The sequence below is a fragment of the Pan paniscus genome, chromosome X, assembly GCF_029289425.2.
Source record: "Pan paniscus chromosome X, NHGRI_mPanPan1-v2.0_pri, whole genome shotgun sequence".
Lineage (NCBI taxonomy): Eukaryota > Metazoa > Chordata > Mammalia > Primates > Hominidae > Pan > Pan paniscus.
The window spans coordinates 33,322,946-33,341,926 of NC_073272.2; the positions used below are offsets into that span (position 1 = coordinate 33,322,946).

General features: G+C 38.4%; 1 protein-coding gene across 1 annotated transcript in view; it reads right to left on the reverse strand.

Moving 5' to 3' along the window:
* The window catches only part of DMD (dystrophin), a 2,218,635-nt gene that overhangs the window by 393,019 nt on the left and 1,806,635 nt on the right, over nucleotides 1-18,981 (reverse strand). Inside the window, exon 56 of the mRNA XM_063601607.1 lies at nucleotides 2,169-2,341. Coding sequence (XP_063457677.1) covers nucleotides 2,169-2,341 — 173 coding nt within the window. The remainder of the gene's footprint in view (nucleotides 1-2,168; nucleotides 2,342-18,981) is intronic.

Consider the following 18,981-nt stretch of genomic DNA (forward strand, 5'->3'; position numbering starts at 1 on the left):
TTTTGTGCAGAAAAGAATAACTTAACTTTACCTGCCAATATTTTTTCCATCTCACATTTTCATTCTTTTTTAATGACGAAGGTTATCAAAGTGGCCTACGTCATCACACATACTGACCTCTCTTAAGAGTTTAAGCTGTAGAAAGCTAATAGAGCCTCCCTATCTTTGAAAATGCTATTGCCATTGTTGCTCCCAGTGTACCACCACCAAGTTGATACAAAATTCATATACAAAATAGGGAGATAAGGAACAATGTCTGGGAAGCCAGGGTGCAAACTTGTGAAAAACAAAACAAAACAAAACCTTATACATAAAAATAAACCTGTTCTACTCCTAGCAATCTACTTCTCATAAAAACAAATCCTTTTCTACTCCTAGAAAAAATCTACTCTCTATTTCATCCTTTCAATTAGTATGCATTTCTTTGTAGAAGTTTCCTTCTTTCTTTATATGCTACGGTATCATATGGTGGTTAAAAGTTCAGACTCTGAAGTCAGACTCCCTGATTTCTTTTTCTTTTACTTTTTTCTTTTTTTTTTTTTTGAGACAGAGTCTCACTCTGTCCCCTAGGCTGGAGTGAAGTGGTGCGATCTCGGCTCACTGCAACCTCCACCTCCCGGGTTCAAGCGATTCTCCTGCCTCAGCCTCCTGAGTAGCTGGGACTACAGGCGCATGCCACCATGCCCAGCTAATTTTTGTATTTTTGGTAGAGACGGGATTTCACCACGTTGGCCAGGATGGTCTCGATCTCTTGACCTCGTGATCCACCTGCCTCGGCCTCCCAAAGTGCTGGGATTACAGGCGTGAGCCACTACGCCTGGCCCAGACTCCCTGTTTTCATCTTGTATCTTCCACTTGCTAAGTGACCCTAAGGAAATTATTTAGCCTCTCTGTGCCTCACTTTCTTCAAATGTAAAAAGAATTCAATAATAAAATCTACCTCTTAGGGTTGCTGAGAGCATTAAACCGGTCAATGAATGGAAAGTGCTTATGGCATTGCGTGGTATGTAGGTACATCATGTAAATATTAGTTGCTATCATTATTTCATACTTGATGCAGACATTTACAATAGTGCTTCTGAATTAATAAAAATGCAGATTTTCCTCCTTATAGAAGTATATATGTTAAAATTTTGGACAAGTTAGAAGAACTATAAAGAAGAAAAAAAATCTCCCTTCTGTAATCTTTCTACCTAGAAGTAGTAACTACTCCCGTCATTTAGTGTATACTCCCATAACTATTATTAAGTCCATTTGGTCATCTTCTACCTCCCTTCATTATCACTTTTTCTCTAGACATAGAAGAAAGCACAAAATATTTTTAATAAAGAGAAATGAATTAAGAAAGGCAACTGCTTAGAAAGCAGGAAGGCTGGCTTTCATTCCCCGCCCTTGCTAGATCATTTAAGTTACAATGGGCGTTTTACTTACTATCTCTATCCTTTTGTTCCTCCACGGAACTATTGCAAAACTGGTATAACAAGAACTTCCCTCTGCCCTTTTTACAAAGATGCTATGATGCATCCATTAACTAACTTCTTCAAAGAAAGCTGGCACATAGAAGGGGGCAAAATATAAAGTATGTGAGTATACTACAACTAAAAGCTTAGTTTACAGAGGATGTGTTTTAACAAAATCTGAGAGGAAGCAAAAGACAGGAAGTTGCTATAGTCTCTCTTTAACTGTAGGAGCTATCTCCTCTAAACTGTTAATTATAATGTGTTACAGGTTTTATATTATATAATTATAATGTGTTATAAAGGGTTTTAAAGACTGTCCTCTGGTATGCATTTAGACTAATGCCAAAAATAATTCCATAATACATATCCGTTAATTTTTTATCACTTTTTGTATAACCCTGTGATATGCCAAGAGAGAAATTTATGAAATTAGAATAGCTGCACTCCTCATTTAAATTCACTCTAATGTCTTAATATGCATGTCTCCTATGTTTATAAAACATTACCACTTTAATCTAATCTGAATCCTCAAGTATCATCTCCATACCAAGCAAATAAATGATTCATTTATTCAAAATAAAGTGAATCATTCTGAAATTGGATGATTTACGTAGACATGTGAGATACCAGTTACTTGTGCTAAGACAATGAGGAAAATTTGGCCATTTTAATTCATTTGTGGCCTTTTTGCTCCACATCTTTTCCTACCTAATGTTGAGAGACTTTTTCCGAAGTTCACTCCACTTGAAGTTCATGTTATCCAAACGTCTTTGTAACAGGACTGCATCATCGGAACCTTCCAGGGATCTCAGGATTTTTTGGCTGTTTTCATCCAGGTTGTGATAAACATCTGTGTGAGCTTCGATTTCACCTTGGAGGTCCTACAGGACAGCAGGAAGAAGAATATGTGCAGAATTACCAAACAAAAGAAACAAGCGATGAATGTGAATGTGGAGAATTGCAAAATATAAATAATTATTAGTTCAAAAGACATTTCAATCAGGCTAACTAACAAGAAGATACATCTCAAATCCCTTTTCTTGGCGTATTGCCTTCTCCTGTTATTATGTAGATTTAAAATGGGCATCTTATTAGTTGTAATAAATTTATTCCTTGCCATTATGAGTTGGAAAGTAATGTATTTATAACTTTATAAAGTTCACAAGTTATATCTTCTAGTCTATGGACAAAATGTATTATTTTATGGAAGTGATAGGCAATAAAATTCTATGATAAAGTGTACCCCAGTGCCAATAATTTCATTACTATATGGATCAAGTCATATTTTCTATTTACGTAGTAATCCGTAGAGTTAACTCTGACCATAAAAGCGTGGAGAGACTAATAAACAAGATTGCACTTGGCCCACAGCACCAGCACATTCCTGGGAGTCTGTCATGGGAGAGAGAATCTTCTTGACAACACAAATTAAGTTCACCTTGGTATTATAGCATCATACATATAGTACAGCATCATGCATTTATTAGTTTTGATTTCCCATTTAATACATATTTTTAGGCTTGACAGGTGGAAAGTACATAGGACCTTGGTAAGAGTTATGATAAGAGGTTATGCATTCAACTTCACTTGTATACACACAGATCAAGAAAATTATTATAGTAGAAGAATCTGACCTTTACATGGTATGTCTTCCTGTGTAACATTTTCAGCTTGAACCGGGGACTACAGCACTGATCCTGTTGCATAGCAATCCTGAGAAAACCCAGAAACTGAAAGAGCCCTGCTTTAAAATGCCAACTTTGCTTACATTCTGTTGACAGAATGAATTTTGGAGCACAGGCCTCACCAGTCAATAATAATAAACAGCCACTTTGTACTCCACACTAAACAGTAGCCAGGCGTGTGGATGTGGGAGGAACCTCAAAGAGAGGAGGCCTGGAATATGCAACTGACAGTTTATATTAAACAGCCAACTTTTCTTATCATTTTGCCATTACAAGCCAGAGACATTATAAATTCATTTTATATATGTGTTTCCTTCCTTGTTCCCAGCAGAATAGTCAAAGCCAAGGGAACATTCCTCAGAGAGCTGCCGGGTACCAGCATTCCTTTCTGCCTACACAATGAATGGAGGCTTTGTATATTATCTGACTTGCTCTTAGAGATTTGTATGCTTCTGTTCAACAAGTTTAAAAATTCATTCTGAAGCTCCAAACAATTGGATTGATCTGTGTAACTAGAAAAGTTTTTTTTTTCTCTCTCTCTCTCTCAAATTGAATTAAATTACTCTGCTAAAGTAAGGGAGAAAGTGGCAGAAATAACATGTTAGAAATTCTGAAGAACTGGCTCAAGTTTTCAGCCACAGCCTCTTAAGATGCAGAATTCTGAATGTTGAACAAGTAAGGTAGACAGACAATGAATGTCTATTGTCACTATTTTTGGCAGCTAAAGCATCACTGATGGACTCTAAAGAGAGTTGTGTCCCATTCTCTTTGACTGGGAGACAGGCAGGGGAATATGGATAGAACCACATCAGAAGTTGAAAGAAGGGAAATACTGAAAGAGACTGAGTAGTATCTCTGAGTAGTACAAACCAGGTTTGTACTGGAAGGATATAGCCTGATTTTGAAAGTAGTTTATATGGTAGAAGGTTAGTATTGGGATTCTTGCAGAACGAAGTTTGGTCAAATATATAGCCATTTTATGTTTTTCTTTCTTTTTTCCTTTTGCCTAAGTGGAATAACATGCCTGCCTAATTTGCACTTCTTCAGCAAAAGAGAAAAGTGAGTTAATTTATCTAAGTACTTCAGGAGAAAAAGCCAACCAGATCTAAGTTCCAGATAATTCCTTCACTTGTCTTTTACTTTACTTCTTCTGTTGTACTTGATTTGTACAGTACTTTCCTTTTGCGTATGCACTTAGGGGATTAAAGACAAACTTTTAGTTGTTCAAGACAATAAAGTATTCTCACTAGTAGCATCAGTTTTCTATGTTTACTACAATAACATACATATAAAGGATAGTACATTTGAAATTTATATCCTACATTGATAGCAGAGACCCAGGCTCAATCACGAGCTCCTTAAGGTTATGTATACCATGAAGTCAACAACACTTTCTTTGTCTTCTCAAGCATAAATAGGATGTTGATTCATGAATTTGCTACTTTTCATCTTTGCCATATATATTATACTGCATATAAACATCTTTGTTGTATTATCAACAAATAAATGAATATAAAATTGATAAACAAGTACTTATTGAGGACTGATTTATTGTCTAGTTTTAGCACTTTGGGAAATGTAAGAGGAGTACAAATGATAGTTCTGTCTTTAATTTTCCTAAAACCTAGTGTGCACTTTTGTTTAATTCGTTTATATTACCAACTAAATATTGACGGGAATTCCTGCCAAGTCTTCATAGATACTGGGATAAAGACTCCTTCCTTTAGAAATGCAGAAATGGCTAAAGTTATCTTAGCATTGGCAAGAAGATAAGTCTTCTGTCAGTACTGCTTTTCTAGGTCATGATGGTGATATAGAGCTGTAAATGACATGTGTACAGTAAAGGGCTTTACAGGTTACAAAGCACGTACAAATGTACCACCTTAGTTATTCCTCCCCCTGGCTCTGTGAAGTACATCACATTTTCTGTTTTGCAGATGAGAGCACTGAGACTCGGATGTTTAAGTGACTTGCCTAAAAGCCATATAGCTGATAAGTGTTAGAACTGGGAAATGGATCCAATTCTCTTGATTCTAGAAGATCTTGGGCTGCCTCCACCAACCCACTTGCCAGAAGCATTGGATATAATGCACAGTAGTCATTGAACCTGAACGAAGATACTACTTGCAAGAGGAAATAAGTGACTGTTGAGGGAAAAGCACCCTGAAAGACAGCATTCTTGAGTTTGATAAAATGTTTACCCACGTGGATTGATTTGTTCTGAACGAAAAATTGAATTCTGACTGCTTTTTTTTTTTTTTTTTTTTTTTTGAGACAGAGTCTCGCTCTGTCACCCAGGCTGGAGCACAGTGGTGCGATCTTGGCTCACTGCAAGCTCCGCCTCCCAGGTTCACGCCATTCTCCTGCCTCAGCCTCCCAAGTAGCTGGGACTACAGGCACCCGCCACCACGCCTGGCTAATTTTTTTTGTATTTTTAGTAGAAACAAGGTTTCACCATGTTAGCCAGGATGGTCTCGATCTCCTGACCTCGTGATCCGCCCACCTTGGCCTCCCAAAGTGCTTGGATTACAGGTGTGAGCCACCACACCTGGCCCTGATTGCTCTTTTCACTTCTCATTTAGCATTGGGCATCCTGGACCACCTGTGAGCAAAAAATGTTCACACTGAAAAGGTCTCCTTTCTACAAATTTCCCTGTTGCCAGAACAGAAATTCTGCCATCAGTAATTCATCTCTTTGTCTACAAGAGCCATGTGGACTACTATGAACCATACCAAGAAATGACTTGACACATCAGCATAAACATAGTTCATCCATGTTCCTTTGGGATGGCAGGCTGGTAGGAAATCTTTCAAGCTACAGGACTCAGATAGGTTGCCCTAAAAGGAAGGTAAGTATTGGGAAAGAACCCAAGGCTCTCTTTCAAAAGCTGGCATGCTGTAGTGGAGATTTTTCAGTATCAATAAGGCAGCATGAGTCATAGATTGGGAATGCAGGGCAGGCTGCAAGGAATATACATTATATATAATATAATATAATATAATATAATATAATAACATAACATAATATAATACTACCATAATGATATTTGTCTAAACTCATCATCTTTTATTTATTTATTTATTTATTATTATACTTTAAATTTTAGGGTACATGTGCACAATGTGCAGGTTAGTTACATATGTATACATGTGCCATGCTGGTGCGCTGCACCCACTAACTCGTCATCTAGCATTAGGTATATCTCCCAATGCTATCCCTCCCCCCTCCCCCCACCCCACAACAGTCCCCAGAATGTGATGTTCCCCTTCCTGTGTCCATGTGTTCTCATTGTTCAATTCCCACCTATGAGTGAGAATATGTGGTGTTTGGTGTTTTGTTCTTGCGATAGTTTACTGAGAATAATGATTTCCAATTTCATCCATGTCCCTACAAAGGACGTGAACTCATCCTTTTTTATGGCTGCATAGTATTCCATGGTGTATATGTGCCACATTTTCTTCATCCAGTCTATCATTGTTGGACATTTGGGTTGGTTCCAAGTCTTTGCTATTGTGAATAGTGCCGCAATAAACATACGTGTGCATGTGTCTTTATAGCAGCATGATTTATAGTCCTTTGGGTATATACCCAGTAATGGGATGGCTGGGTCAAATGGTATTTCTAGTTCTAGATCCCTGAGGAATCGCCACACTGACTTCCACAATGGTTGAACTAGTTTACAGTCCCACCAACAGTGTAAAAGTGTTCCTATTTCTCCACATCCTCTCCAGCACCTGTTGTTTCCTGACTTTTAAATGATTGCCATTCTAACTGGTGTGAGATGGTATCTCATTGTGGTTTTGATTTGCATTTCTCTGATGGCCAGTGATGGTGAGCATTTTTTCATGTGTTTTTTGGCTGCATAAATGTCTTCTTTTGAGAAGTGTCTGTTCATGTCCTTCACCCACTTTTTGATGGGGTTGTTTGTTTTTTTCTTGTACATTTGTTTGAGTTCATTGTAGATTCTGGATATTAGCCCTTTGTCAGATGAGTAGGTTGCGAAAAATTTCTCCCATTTTGTAGGTTGCCTGTTCACTCTGATAGTAGTTTCTTTTGCTGTGCAGAAGCTCTTTAGTTTAATTAGATCCCATTTGTCAATTCTGGCTTTTGTTGCCATTGCTTTTGGTGTTTTAGACATGAAGTCCTTGCCCATGCCTATGTCCTGAATGGTATTGCCTAGGTTTTCTTCTAGGGTTTTTATGGTTTTAGGTCTAACGTTTAAGTCTTTAATCCATCTTGAATTGATTTTTGTATAAGGTGTAAGGAAGGGATCCAGTTTCAGCTTTCTACATATGGCTAGCCAGTTTTCCCAGCACCATTTATTAAATAGGGAATCCTTTCCCCATTGCTTGTTTTTCTCAGGTTTGTTAAAGATCAGATAGTTGTAGATATGCGGCGTTATTTCTGAGGGCTCTGTTCTGTTCCACTGATCTAGATCTCTGTTTTGGTAGCAGTACCATGTTGTTTTGGTTACTGTAGCCTTGTAGTGTAGTTTGAAGTCAGGTAGTGTGATGCCTCCAGCTTTGTTCTTTTGGCTCAGGATTGACTTGGCGATGCGGGCTCTTTTTTGGTTCCATATGAACTTTAAAGTAGTTTTTTCCAATTCTGTGAAGAAAGGCATTGGTAGCTTGATGGGGATGGCATTGAATCTGTAAATCACCTTGGGCAGTATGGCCATTTTCACAATATTGATTCTTCCTATCCATGAGTATGGAATGTTCTTCCATTTGTTTGTATCCTCTTTTATTTCCTTGAGCAGTGGTTTGTAGTTCTCCTTGAAGAGGTCCTTCACATCCCTTGTAAGTTGGATTCCTAGGTATTTTATTCTCTTTGAAGCAATTGTGAATGGGAGTTCACTCATGATTTGGCTCTCTGTTTGTCTGTTGTTGGTGTATAAGAATGCTTGTGATTTTTGTACATTGATTTTGTATCCTGAGACTTTGCTGAAGTTGCTTATCAGCTTAAGGAGATTTTGGGCTGAGACAATGGGGTTTTCTAGATATACAATCATGTCGTCTGCAAACAGGGACAATTTGACTTCCTCTTTTCCTAATTGAATACCCTTTATTTCCTTCTCCTGCCTGATTGCCCTGGCCAGAACTTCCAACACTATGTTGAATAGGAGTGGTGAGAGAGGGCATCCCTGTCTTGTGCCAATAAACTCATCATTTAAAGACTAAACCTCAGGCTCAGGTAGCACAAAAGAGCAAAAGATTGATATGGAGAATCAAGTGGAGTTCTCAGTGGGTAGCCAATCTGGACAAAGGATAATTTTCATAGAAATTTTTGGATAGTTTTATTTCACTTCTGACTTAACTAGAAAAGATCATTCAAGCCTTCATTACTGCATTCACTGTATGCTCTCTAATTTTTTTCTTCTTTTTTGTGATTGTAGTCTTTAGGAAAAGCAATAACGAATGAACAAAGGGGAAAAGGTATTTGTTACATAACAAAAACCATAGCAGCAGCAGCAGCAGCAGCAGCAGCAGCAAGAGCAACAACATACATGAACCCTACTATACATCAGGTGCTCTCCAAAGCACTGTATATACATGAGCTCATTTTCTCCTCTCAACAACCCTCTAGGGTAGGGGCTACTATTATCTTCATTTTCCATATAAGATAATGAAACTACTGTAAGGTTAACTAAAAATGCCCAAGGTCACACAGCTAAGAAATGCAGCAAGATTTAGAACCTCGTCAGTCAGACTTCAGGGATTGTGCTCTTAGCCACTAGGCTATATTACCTTTCAAGTTTAGTTGTTGGTGGTAGTTTTTCCTATTAATAATGCTACTACCTAAATTTTAGCAAATCTAGCACTGCCATTAGAAAATAAAGGATAACTATTTCAGCACACGAAGAGTAATTTCATGGTCTTATTAATATAAAGACTATTAAACAGATTTGTAGCAGTGGATAGAGATGCATCCAATACAACAAGAGAAAACAGAAAGTAGTTGAGAAAATGGGTGCAAACGAAACAAATAATGTGTGTCCCCATAAAAGAAACATTTGGCCTAAAATTCTGTACAATTATAGAGCAAATTTCAGCTGAGAGTACCAAAAAAGTTCAGTTATGAGACAAGCAATATGTTCACAGTATAGCAGTTTTAGGAGTAGGGGAGATCCTGTTTTCTGAAGGGCTTTTTCAAATTCCACACTTCCTTCTTATCTGAGTCTCATCTACTCTTGTTGTGAATCTCCTTTCTCAGCTTCCAGAGAAAACTCATGGCAAAGTGCAGTTAAATAGACATAGGTTTGACTCTTCTCTTCTCTTTCCCTTATTAGCCACATAATGATGAAAACTCTTTCATTACTTTGGTTTCACTAAATATGAAATAATAATACATACCTGCTGAATTTTTTGAATATTACATGGAATTTTTGTAAAATACTTCGAATAGCGTCTAGAACACAAGAGATCTTTAATAAATAATAGCGAATGCAGGGCTTACTATTACAAGATAATCCATGTGGAAATCAGATGTTAGAAATAGATTTCATGAAGTTACAGGACTTGGCTTGAGCCTTCAGGGATGTATACGATTGAGAAAGTGGAATAAAAGAAAATATTCCAGGTAAAAAGAATAGCATGGGAATGGAGTAAAGGTGAAATGAATTTGGTTTATGAGCAGAGACAATGAATTGCACAACCTGATTGGAATGGACAATGAGCGTTGAGAGAAATAGGTAGAATGCAGACCAACTGCTTAAACCAAGTAGAATAAAGTCTTCCTTTAGGAAGCCACTGAGAATAAAAGTTTAGAAAGAAAAGTACAAAGACAAGATTATCGAATATTAAATTTGTACTATTTCATTCAAAAAGTAGAATGATCCATGGTGTTCATAAGTAATAATACAACTGGGGAAGAATAGGAAAAGTTATGGATGTTTTACTAGAAGAAAAATAAAGAAGGGAGATATCAAGAATTAGTGCTGTACCCTTCTTTTTATTTTTAACCATTTTATTAACCATTAAGCAGATGGTTGTGATACTATTCTAGAACATCATGAATAATCGTATCCACATATTTCCTTTCCTATGTAAATGGAATTATTGGTCTCTAAAATAGGACTCAGCAAATGAAAACTTCCCCATTTTAATATAGCTGAGAAGTAAGGAAACAAACATAATGGTGTAGAAAGAATAACAATAAGTGACCAAATCTCCTTAAGAATTTTATTATAGACAGATTATCTCTAAGCTTTTCTGAAAGCAGTTAGTATATGAATAATTATAAGGCCATTAGTTCCTCCTTACTGATAATTTTTATCTAATTTAAATTAGCTTGATGGGAAAAAAGTGGTCTGATTTCTAAGAACTTAGAAGGTCAGGAACATACAATTCAAAATAGGAAAGAAATTATCCTAAGTGGCTAAATTGAGAGTAGGAAGAAGTGACACCTTACAGAGAATCAGAAAGGTGTAAAAGGAGCCATGGGCATGCATAATTGACCAGGGTCACACAGTGTGGAAACTAACAGCTCTCCATGCATTAGTAGCCCTTGAAGGCATCACCTCGTTTTATAGCGAAGCAAAATAGTTAATGCTCAGGATGATGATGCTGAATTAGCCAGGGAAAGCAGATTTACATTCAGTAAAATCTGTTTAAGAAGAAAGCAGTGTATGTAAATGCTTCAAATGACCAAATGACTGTTATTTGATACAGTTGTTTTGAAAAGGTGTTAATGATTTAAATAAAAATAAAACAAAAACAATTATATGAAAGTAGAACTCCCTTAGACTGGTTATCCAACATGACTCATTAAACATGAGCTCTAAATAGTAGAGCTTTTGGAGCACACTTGCATACACTCATACATATACACACGCAGAAACAGATATTCTATTATGAAGACATAAGAACAGAAATTGAAAGCAAATCTTTAGAAACGTGTACAGCAATCTAAAAATAAAAAGCATGGGCTTAAATTTTGTATGTCTGGTATTTGTAATTTTTAAAATAATTCATTTTTATTGCATGTTACAAAAGTATCAGTCTATTATGGATTGGGAATTAAAACAAGCGCAAAAAAAAAAAAAAAAAAACCCGAAGTGGATCTTTCCTAACAAGTTTTTCAAGAAGAATCCATAGGAAGAAATTGGACCCACAGTCTTGGCCTTATCAGGATTCTAATCTAACCACCGGAGGTTCCTAACCAGATCAGAAAATGCAGTTGGATACAGATTCACAAGAGGGTGTGACTGTTTTTTTCCTTCTTATTCTATATGTGGCCACGCAACACCTTTAAAAGCAGCAGAGTTGTCGTCCCAAGAGAAACAAGAGTTAATTTGAGGACTGCTGTTTGGCTTGGAGCCTGGTTGCTCTAGGTAGATAAGGAGTATGTTTTCAGGTCCACTGCATTGCGTTGCATCTTAAACGAGCAGCTATGGATTTAGGAGTCCACAGGCTTTGCTTTAAAAATGGCTGTTATTAAAGTCCTCAGAGACTATTATCCTGCAGGGTTTGTTGTCTTTGCTTTCATATCTCATTCGAAAATTCTCACACTTAAGCACTACAACAGCAGAGAGAAGGGATATGCTCTCTCAGCAGAGAGAAGGGATATGCTCTCTTGCCTCAGTATATTCCCAAGTGCAAAGCTTTATTTCAAAATCTAATCTTTAAAAATGCCTGGCCTAGGGTGGATTACCCCCGGAGGAAACTGTCAAACCGCCTTAAGCAATCCCGAACTCTGGTAATACGTGATGCTTTCTCTCCTTGTGTGACCCTCTGACTCCATTCTTAAGATTACCTTTTAAAACTGATGAGTTCATTTAAGATCTCCTAGGTTGGAAGTAAGATGAGAGGTATCTTTCTCATCTACGTCTTGTTTTTCCTAGTTTCTTCTCATCCAGTCACAATGCAAAAATTCTCGAATATTTATTCATCACAAAAATGTGCATTAAGTACCTATTGTATGTCTATAAGTAGGGCCGATAATACCTACCTTTTAAGGTTTTGGCAAAGATTAGATGAGATGATGTGAGTAGATCAACCAAGTACCTAACCCAATGCCTAACCTATTGTGAGGTTTCATTAATGTTGCATCCTTCTAGTCCCCCTCTCACTTTCTGCCATGACTCCAATCCTGCTAGCAGAGAAGATATGAGGCCGTTCAAAAGAAAATGAATACCTATTGCATGAAGATGGGAGCCAGAGCTACAGGCAGGAGCTAAGAGGTAGTTCTCAGGAAGTTCAGGTTCAAAGGGTACAGTGTAGCCAATGAGAGCTTAGAATGCCGCCTGGAGATTATATCTGATTCTGTAAGGATAATATTCCACTGTAGCTTCTTGTGTAAAGGTGTAACATTGTGAAAATAGCATTTGGTAATGATTATTGGGAGGATGGTGTTCAGGGTAAATGTAGCAGGGTCAGAGTGAAGGCAGGAAGTCTAGCGGACAGGCAGTCCCAGCCATACAGGAACCAAAACAGCAGTGGCTTCAGAATCAGAGAGAAGGTAAAGAAGAGGGATGCTACCATCATTGAGTGCTCATAAGTTATAAAAATAGCTGCATGTGTGATTTAATTCCATCCTTCTCTTGTCCTACCTTTGGAAGGTAGAATTCAGGAAAGTGATAACTATTCACAAGTACATTTTAAAGATAGAAATGTTATTTAAAGTTCTATTTCTCAAGGAGTAAGAAAAAAATACATATGCTGTGTTTCAAACACACACACACACACACACACACACACACACACACACACACACACACCCCTTGGGGCCAAATAAATTAGAATGACAAAACCATTGACACCAAATGACAAGGGCATTGACATCAAAGCTCCATATAGGCACAGGTGACTCCCACCTAAAATATACCCTATCAAGCATTCCTAAACTATATGGGTGCGAGTTCTAAAGGACACAATTTCCTGAGAAAAGGTGGGTAGAGTAACACTGCTTCAGATATTTTTAAAAAGAAGCCGTGGACCCAGTGGAGAACTAATGTTGATATTCATTTGGCTCTGCACATAAAGTTTAAAAAAGAATGGCATGCCTTTTAATTCTGGTGTTGAAAGAGAAAACAAGTCTTAAAGACAGGCTGAGTTTTCTTTTTTTAATACTGCATCTAAAATCCATATAAAATACTGTGCTGCAATATTATTTCTGATATTGCTATACAGCCTCAGTGCTCATAATTGGGTGAGCATTTCCTGCATGAGACATCTTTCAGATCAGTGCCAACAGTAATCTTGAAAGACCTTAACATGCAAACCCTAGATTGTACATTTAAGTCACAGAGACAACCACATATGAAAAGTCTACAATGTTGAAGGTACTTTTGGTTTTTTATATTATATTTTATGTGCAGGAATCAGTCTGTTTGAAGAAAACTACCCTTATCTGAGAAAGACCAGATGGGTCTTTCCAACTCTGAGACATATTTATTTTTGCAGAGCCATGATGAGGGGTGGGGGTAGGGTAGGGGGATGAAACAGGGCAGGAACTAATACTTACAGCCCTTATAAATCCTTTACACCAACTCTATGAAATAGGCCTTCTTTATCCCCTATCGAGGAAACCATGAGTTTGAGAGGTAAAGTAACTTATACAAATCATAGAGTTGTTGTTATGTGGCAGAAGCAGGGTTAGAGCATAGATCTTCCTGAAACTAGGTTATTTTTATTCTCTTCCCTCCAAGCTCCAGTGTCTTCCCCATCCATTAAATACAAAGCAAGTGACTTCTGACTTGGGCTACATGTATCACAGCAACATAATTATAATAACTCATTAAGGCATCTGTGAGATATTTAGTTTCAGAGCACTGATAGGAATGGTCAACAACTGAATAATTTTCCAATTAGGTATTGCTTTTAAAAATTTATCCTTAGTCAACTCAGAACTAATATCATTGATGTTTCTGAATGGTTCTAAATGAACACAATACACTCCTATTCTTCAAATAGGTAACTCTCTTCCCATGGACCAATACATATTTGGTTATATTAATCTGTGCAATTTGTCTATATTACATAGAGAGTTAAAAGCTCGAAAAGCTCTTATTTCTGGAATCTCTTTGTCACTAAGCTATTTTTTGTCCTCCAGAGAATCACTGCGGTTCAAGGTTGTATATTAGAAAAAAGCAATTAGTTGATGTCAAGTCTCATCTTTTCCCAATAACACATATCTAAGAAGAAAGCAAGAACATATGGCAAAGTGCCATAATTATTTTTGATCATACACTAGAAATCACAACAGCCATGTAGGTAATTCCCTCTGGCTTGTTTTAATTATTAGGGTTGTAAATGCAAACAACAACTTCATTCTATCCCCCACTTTCCCCCCTAAAAACCTCATAATACTCCCACGCAACCACAAAACAACCCTACACTGATGTAATTGTTTAGAATAGGTTAATGATAGGAAAATCTAAGACATTTCTATTTTTTTCATTTTAAATAGCAGGACAATTTCCAAAATAATCACAGATACTCATCAGACACAACTGTATTCATTTGTGGGTACTCTTTAGCCCACAGCATAGAGATATTAACCTTAAAACTATTTCTAGGTATTCATAAGTTTTGAATGTTAAAGAAGGTTCTAGTACCATGATGTAAACTAAAGTCCTGCTGATATAATTGGATCTGATTCTCTGGTGATCTTCGGTGAGTTAATTTCTGTCTACTACCAAGTAGAGCAAATTCTTTCTTCTGGAGAGTGTAACTTTTGTGTGTGTGCCTAGATAGTTCTTTCATCCTGTTTTGCTTTTCTTCTCTTATACAATAGGGTGAATGGTGATGGGGAGAAAACAAAGTTACTCTTTTGTTAATGTATGAGGAAAAGGAGGAAGACAGGGGATATGCATGTGGACATTGATGTAAAGGTAGGTAACATTTGGCATATTTGCCGGGAAAAAAATGTCATAAAGGAAAAGTAGGCAAAATGCTAAGGGACATTTCCTCATTCTTAGAACCCATTCATGAGCTTTCCATTGTGATATGGTTTGGCTTTGTGTCCTCACCCAAATCTCATCTAGAACTGTAATCCGGGGGAACCTGGTGGGAGGTGATTGGATCATGGGGGTGGCTTCCCCCATGCTGTTTTCCCATGTGATAGTGAGTGAGTTCTCATGAGATTTGATGGTTTTATAAGGGGCTCTTCCCATTCACTCTTTCTCTCTCTCTTCTGCTGCCTTGTGAAGAAGGTGCTTCCTTCCCCTTTGCTTTCCACCACGATTATAAGTTTCCTGAGGCCTCCCCCGCCACACAGAACTGTGAGTCAACTAAACCTCTTTTTCTTTAAATAAATTACCCCAGTCTCAGGGAAGTTCTTTATAGCAGTGTGAAATGAACTAATATACATCGTGTATCTATTAATTCTTCCCAAAGCATTCAGTTCAGTTCAGAAGATGCTAGAGACCCTTAGACCATCTCACTGAAGCAGGTCCAGGGTATTTTTTGTGTCCTTGTGCCATGATGCAATGCTCTTTTCTTCTTTTTTTTTTTTTTGAGACGGAGTCTTGCTCTGTTGCCCAGGCTGGAGTGCAGTGGCGCGATCTCGGCTCACTGCAAGCTCCACCTCCCGGGTTCACGCCATTCTCCTGCCTCAGCCTCCCAAGTAGCTGGGACTACAGGCGCCCGCCACCACGCCCGGCTAATTTTTTGTATTTTAAGTAGATACGGGGTTTCACCATGTTAGCCAGGATGGTCTCGATCTCCTGACCTCGTGATCTGCCCACCTCAGCCTCCCAAAGTGCTGGGATTACAGGCGTGAGCCACCGCGCCCGGCCGCAATGCTCTTTTCAACTGAGAACAAGTACATTTGGAAAATCATCCCCAAAAGAGCAAGGTTTGGGAAGGCTTAGGCCTTTCCATGCCCATATGACATGTTATGTAAGTCTTATGAAGAACTAGAACAGATAAGAGGATGACTTTACAGATTATTTTACATTATAAGAATTTTTACATGAGAATGACTTCTTTTTTTTTTTTTTTTTGAGACAGAGTTTTGCTCTTGTCGCCCAGGCTGGAGTGCAATGGTGTGATCTTGGCTCACTGCAACCTCCGTCCCCTTCCTGGGTTCAAGCGATTCTCCTGCCTCAGCCTCCTGAGTAGCTGGGATTACAGGCACCTGCCACCATGCCCGGCCAGTTTTTTTATTTTTAGTAGAGACAGGGTTTCACCATGTTGGCCAGGCTGGTGTCGAACTCCTAACCTTATGTGATCCACCTGCCTCAGCTTCCCAAAGTGCTGGGATTATAGGCGTGAGCCACTGCACCTGGACTACATTTTAATAACGATTAAAGAACAGTGGAAATCTGCTTCATAACACCCTGAGTAAGAAATGAGAAATTGTAGCTGCATATCACCATTGTCGCTGACCCTGAGTATAAACGAAGAAGCCTCATGGTGACCCAAACAGAGAATTGTTAACTAAGTCATGTCCATAGTGCTTTACCATGGACAAATGTTTTTGATCCACCCTTCTAAGGCAGGGGTAGAAAAGCTGTTGAAATGTTGTAAATCTCTGCTTGAGTTTGTGATACGGTTTTAAATTTAGCAGAAAAATATTCACCAACAGGAGAATGAGAAACCAACGTGGATAATTATTAATGTTATCCTGAACAGAAAATAAAAAGACTTGCTGAAAAACCTTTCTGCCTGGTTTTGTCAGAGTTCTCTTCCTTTTACACATTCACTTTTTGATGTTTTCCTTTTGTGGGCTGGCAGAAAGATGGGGGTCACTCTAAACTTTTACTAAAAATACTCTTAAAACTACAAGATGTAAGTTCTCTATTTTAAAGAGCCCATAGCCTTCTGAAAAAGTCTTAAGCAAATAAATGAACCAAAATAACATGTGATAATGTTAAACTGGAACACAGCCCTGTGGGAACAAAGAACAATTAGCCTTGCCCCCCAAGATTTGCAGATGCCATCATACAAGCGATGATATTTGATCAGGGTCTTGAGGGATGAGTAGCAGCTGGCCAGGGGAGAAGTGGGAGAGTGAAATTTGAAGCAGTGGGAAAAACATGAATGAAGTTGAAGATCAGACGAGATAAGAATACACATCAGAGCTAAGTAACTCTGGAGGGAAGAGGGGAAGACCCATGGCGGGAAGAGAGACAGAGTGGTAAGATCAAAATTTCTCTCTCTCTCTCTCTCTCTCTCTCTCTCTCTCTCTCTTTATATATATATATATATATATATATAGCTGTACAGGAAGGAGGGCCTGGATTGTGAAGGGGCTTGTGTATCAAGCTAAGGGTTTGGACTTTATCCTGTGAAGATGTCTAATCTGTTTAAGATTTTTTGGTAACATCATCTTGGTGGCAGTGAAAAGGTACATTAGAGGCAAGAACATTAGAGGCAAGAGAATATGGAGATCTAAACTGAGGTAATAGACACAGGATGAGAAAAAGGGAGATATTTTTGAGAGATCATGAATACAACTTAGAGACTGACTGAATGCAAGGATAACATATAGGGAGGCAAGTTGGGTTTCTGGCTTAGAGAAGAAGATGGGGGTGATAATACTACCTATTATTAAAGTGTTGAATTTCCAAGGAGATATGAGCAGTTTAACATAGGCTTAGCCTGTCACTTAGTGATAGGGTGTGGAAGGGAGAGTGGTGTTGACCTTTGTCGGGGGGTACATGTCATCCACTCATGGGCATGGTAGCCTGAAATAGGGGCGGTAAAGAAGGGCCCAGCAGGGAGTCAGACAGTCTATGTTGTCTTTCTTGCTCTCTCAGGCGTCTGTGTTCTTTGTGTCATTCACACGTGCCTGTGAGTGTGAACTTGCATCATGCATCAGTAGTTCCCTTAGTACAGTGGTTCTCAAACTTGAGTGGGCTTGAGAATCACCCAGAGGGCTCATTAAAACACAGGCTGCTGGGCTCCACTCTGAGAGATCATGATTCTGTATGTCTGGGGTAGAACTCAAGAATTTGCATTTCTTAGAAGTTCCCAAGTGATGCCGATACTGCTAGTCCAGAGACCCCATTTTAAGAATGAAACACTGTTCTAGCATAACAGCCCTTAATCTTCTGGAGGTCATGAATGCCTTTATAAGAATGATGGATCTTCTCCTCAAAAGCCTGCAGAAATATTTATAAACACAAAATACGACCTATTATTTCACGGGCTTCTGCTACTGCCACCTCCACCTCCACCCCCGGGAAATACAATGGATTAATGAAGACAACGTATCCTTCCAGTACCATTTTAAAGGACAACCCCCAAGAAGAAGAATACATTGGAAAATGGCACCAAAATGTGATTTTACTTATTTAGTTGTCTTAGAATTACTCCCAGTGAGCCTACGTACAAAATGACCCGATTTGGGGAAGGAGACCTGTCAAAGGACAGTTCTTGGGTGCAATGAGGAAATTCATTTCACTCTAACCACATTCAGATAACCTGACCTTTTCCCATTTTAACCTGCCATTCACTTGGGAAATAACAAATAACAGAGAGGTGGGTGGGTAACCATGGAGAAAAGGGTGCATTCAGCCAGGGGCCTGCCTGTGGAAGGACGGAGCAGTTTGCACCTCGGGGAAAGCGGAGGTAGGGCTCTAGGCTCTCTGTCTGGTAGCCCAGGGAAACAGTTCAAGATCAAAGGAAAAGATAATTAAGAATGTGCTTAAAAGAAAACTTCAAATCAGCTGTGCTACACAAAGATATGAGACAATGCCTGTTGTAGAGAAAAGAGCATTTTGACTTTACCCTAAGAATCTTTCTTATGTGCTTTCCATAGCCCAGCGGTATAGATATTTTTAAATGACCCTGGAAAGGAAGCAGAGGTGTTCTTTATTTCATGAATAGAAGGCAATCTTTCATTTAAAGAACCTTAACCCTGCTCTGCATGCATGCATGAAGTCAGG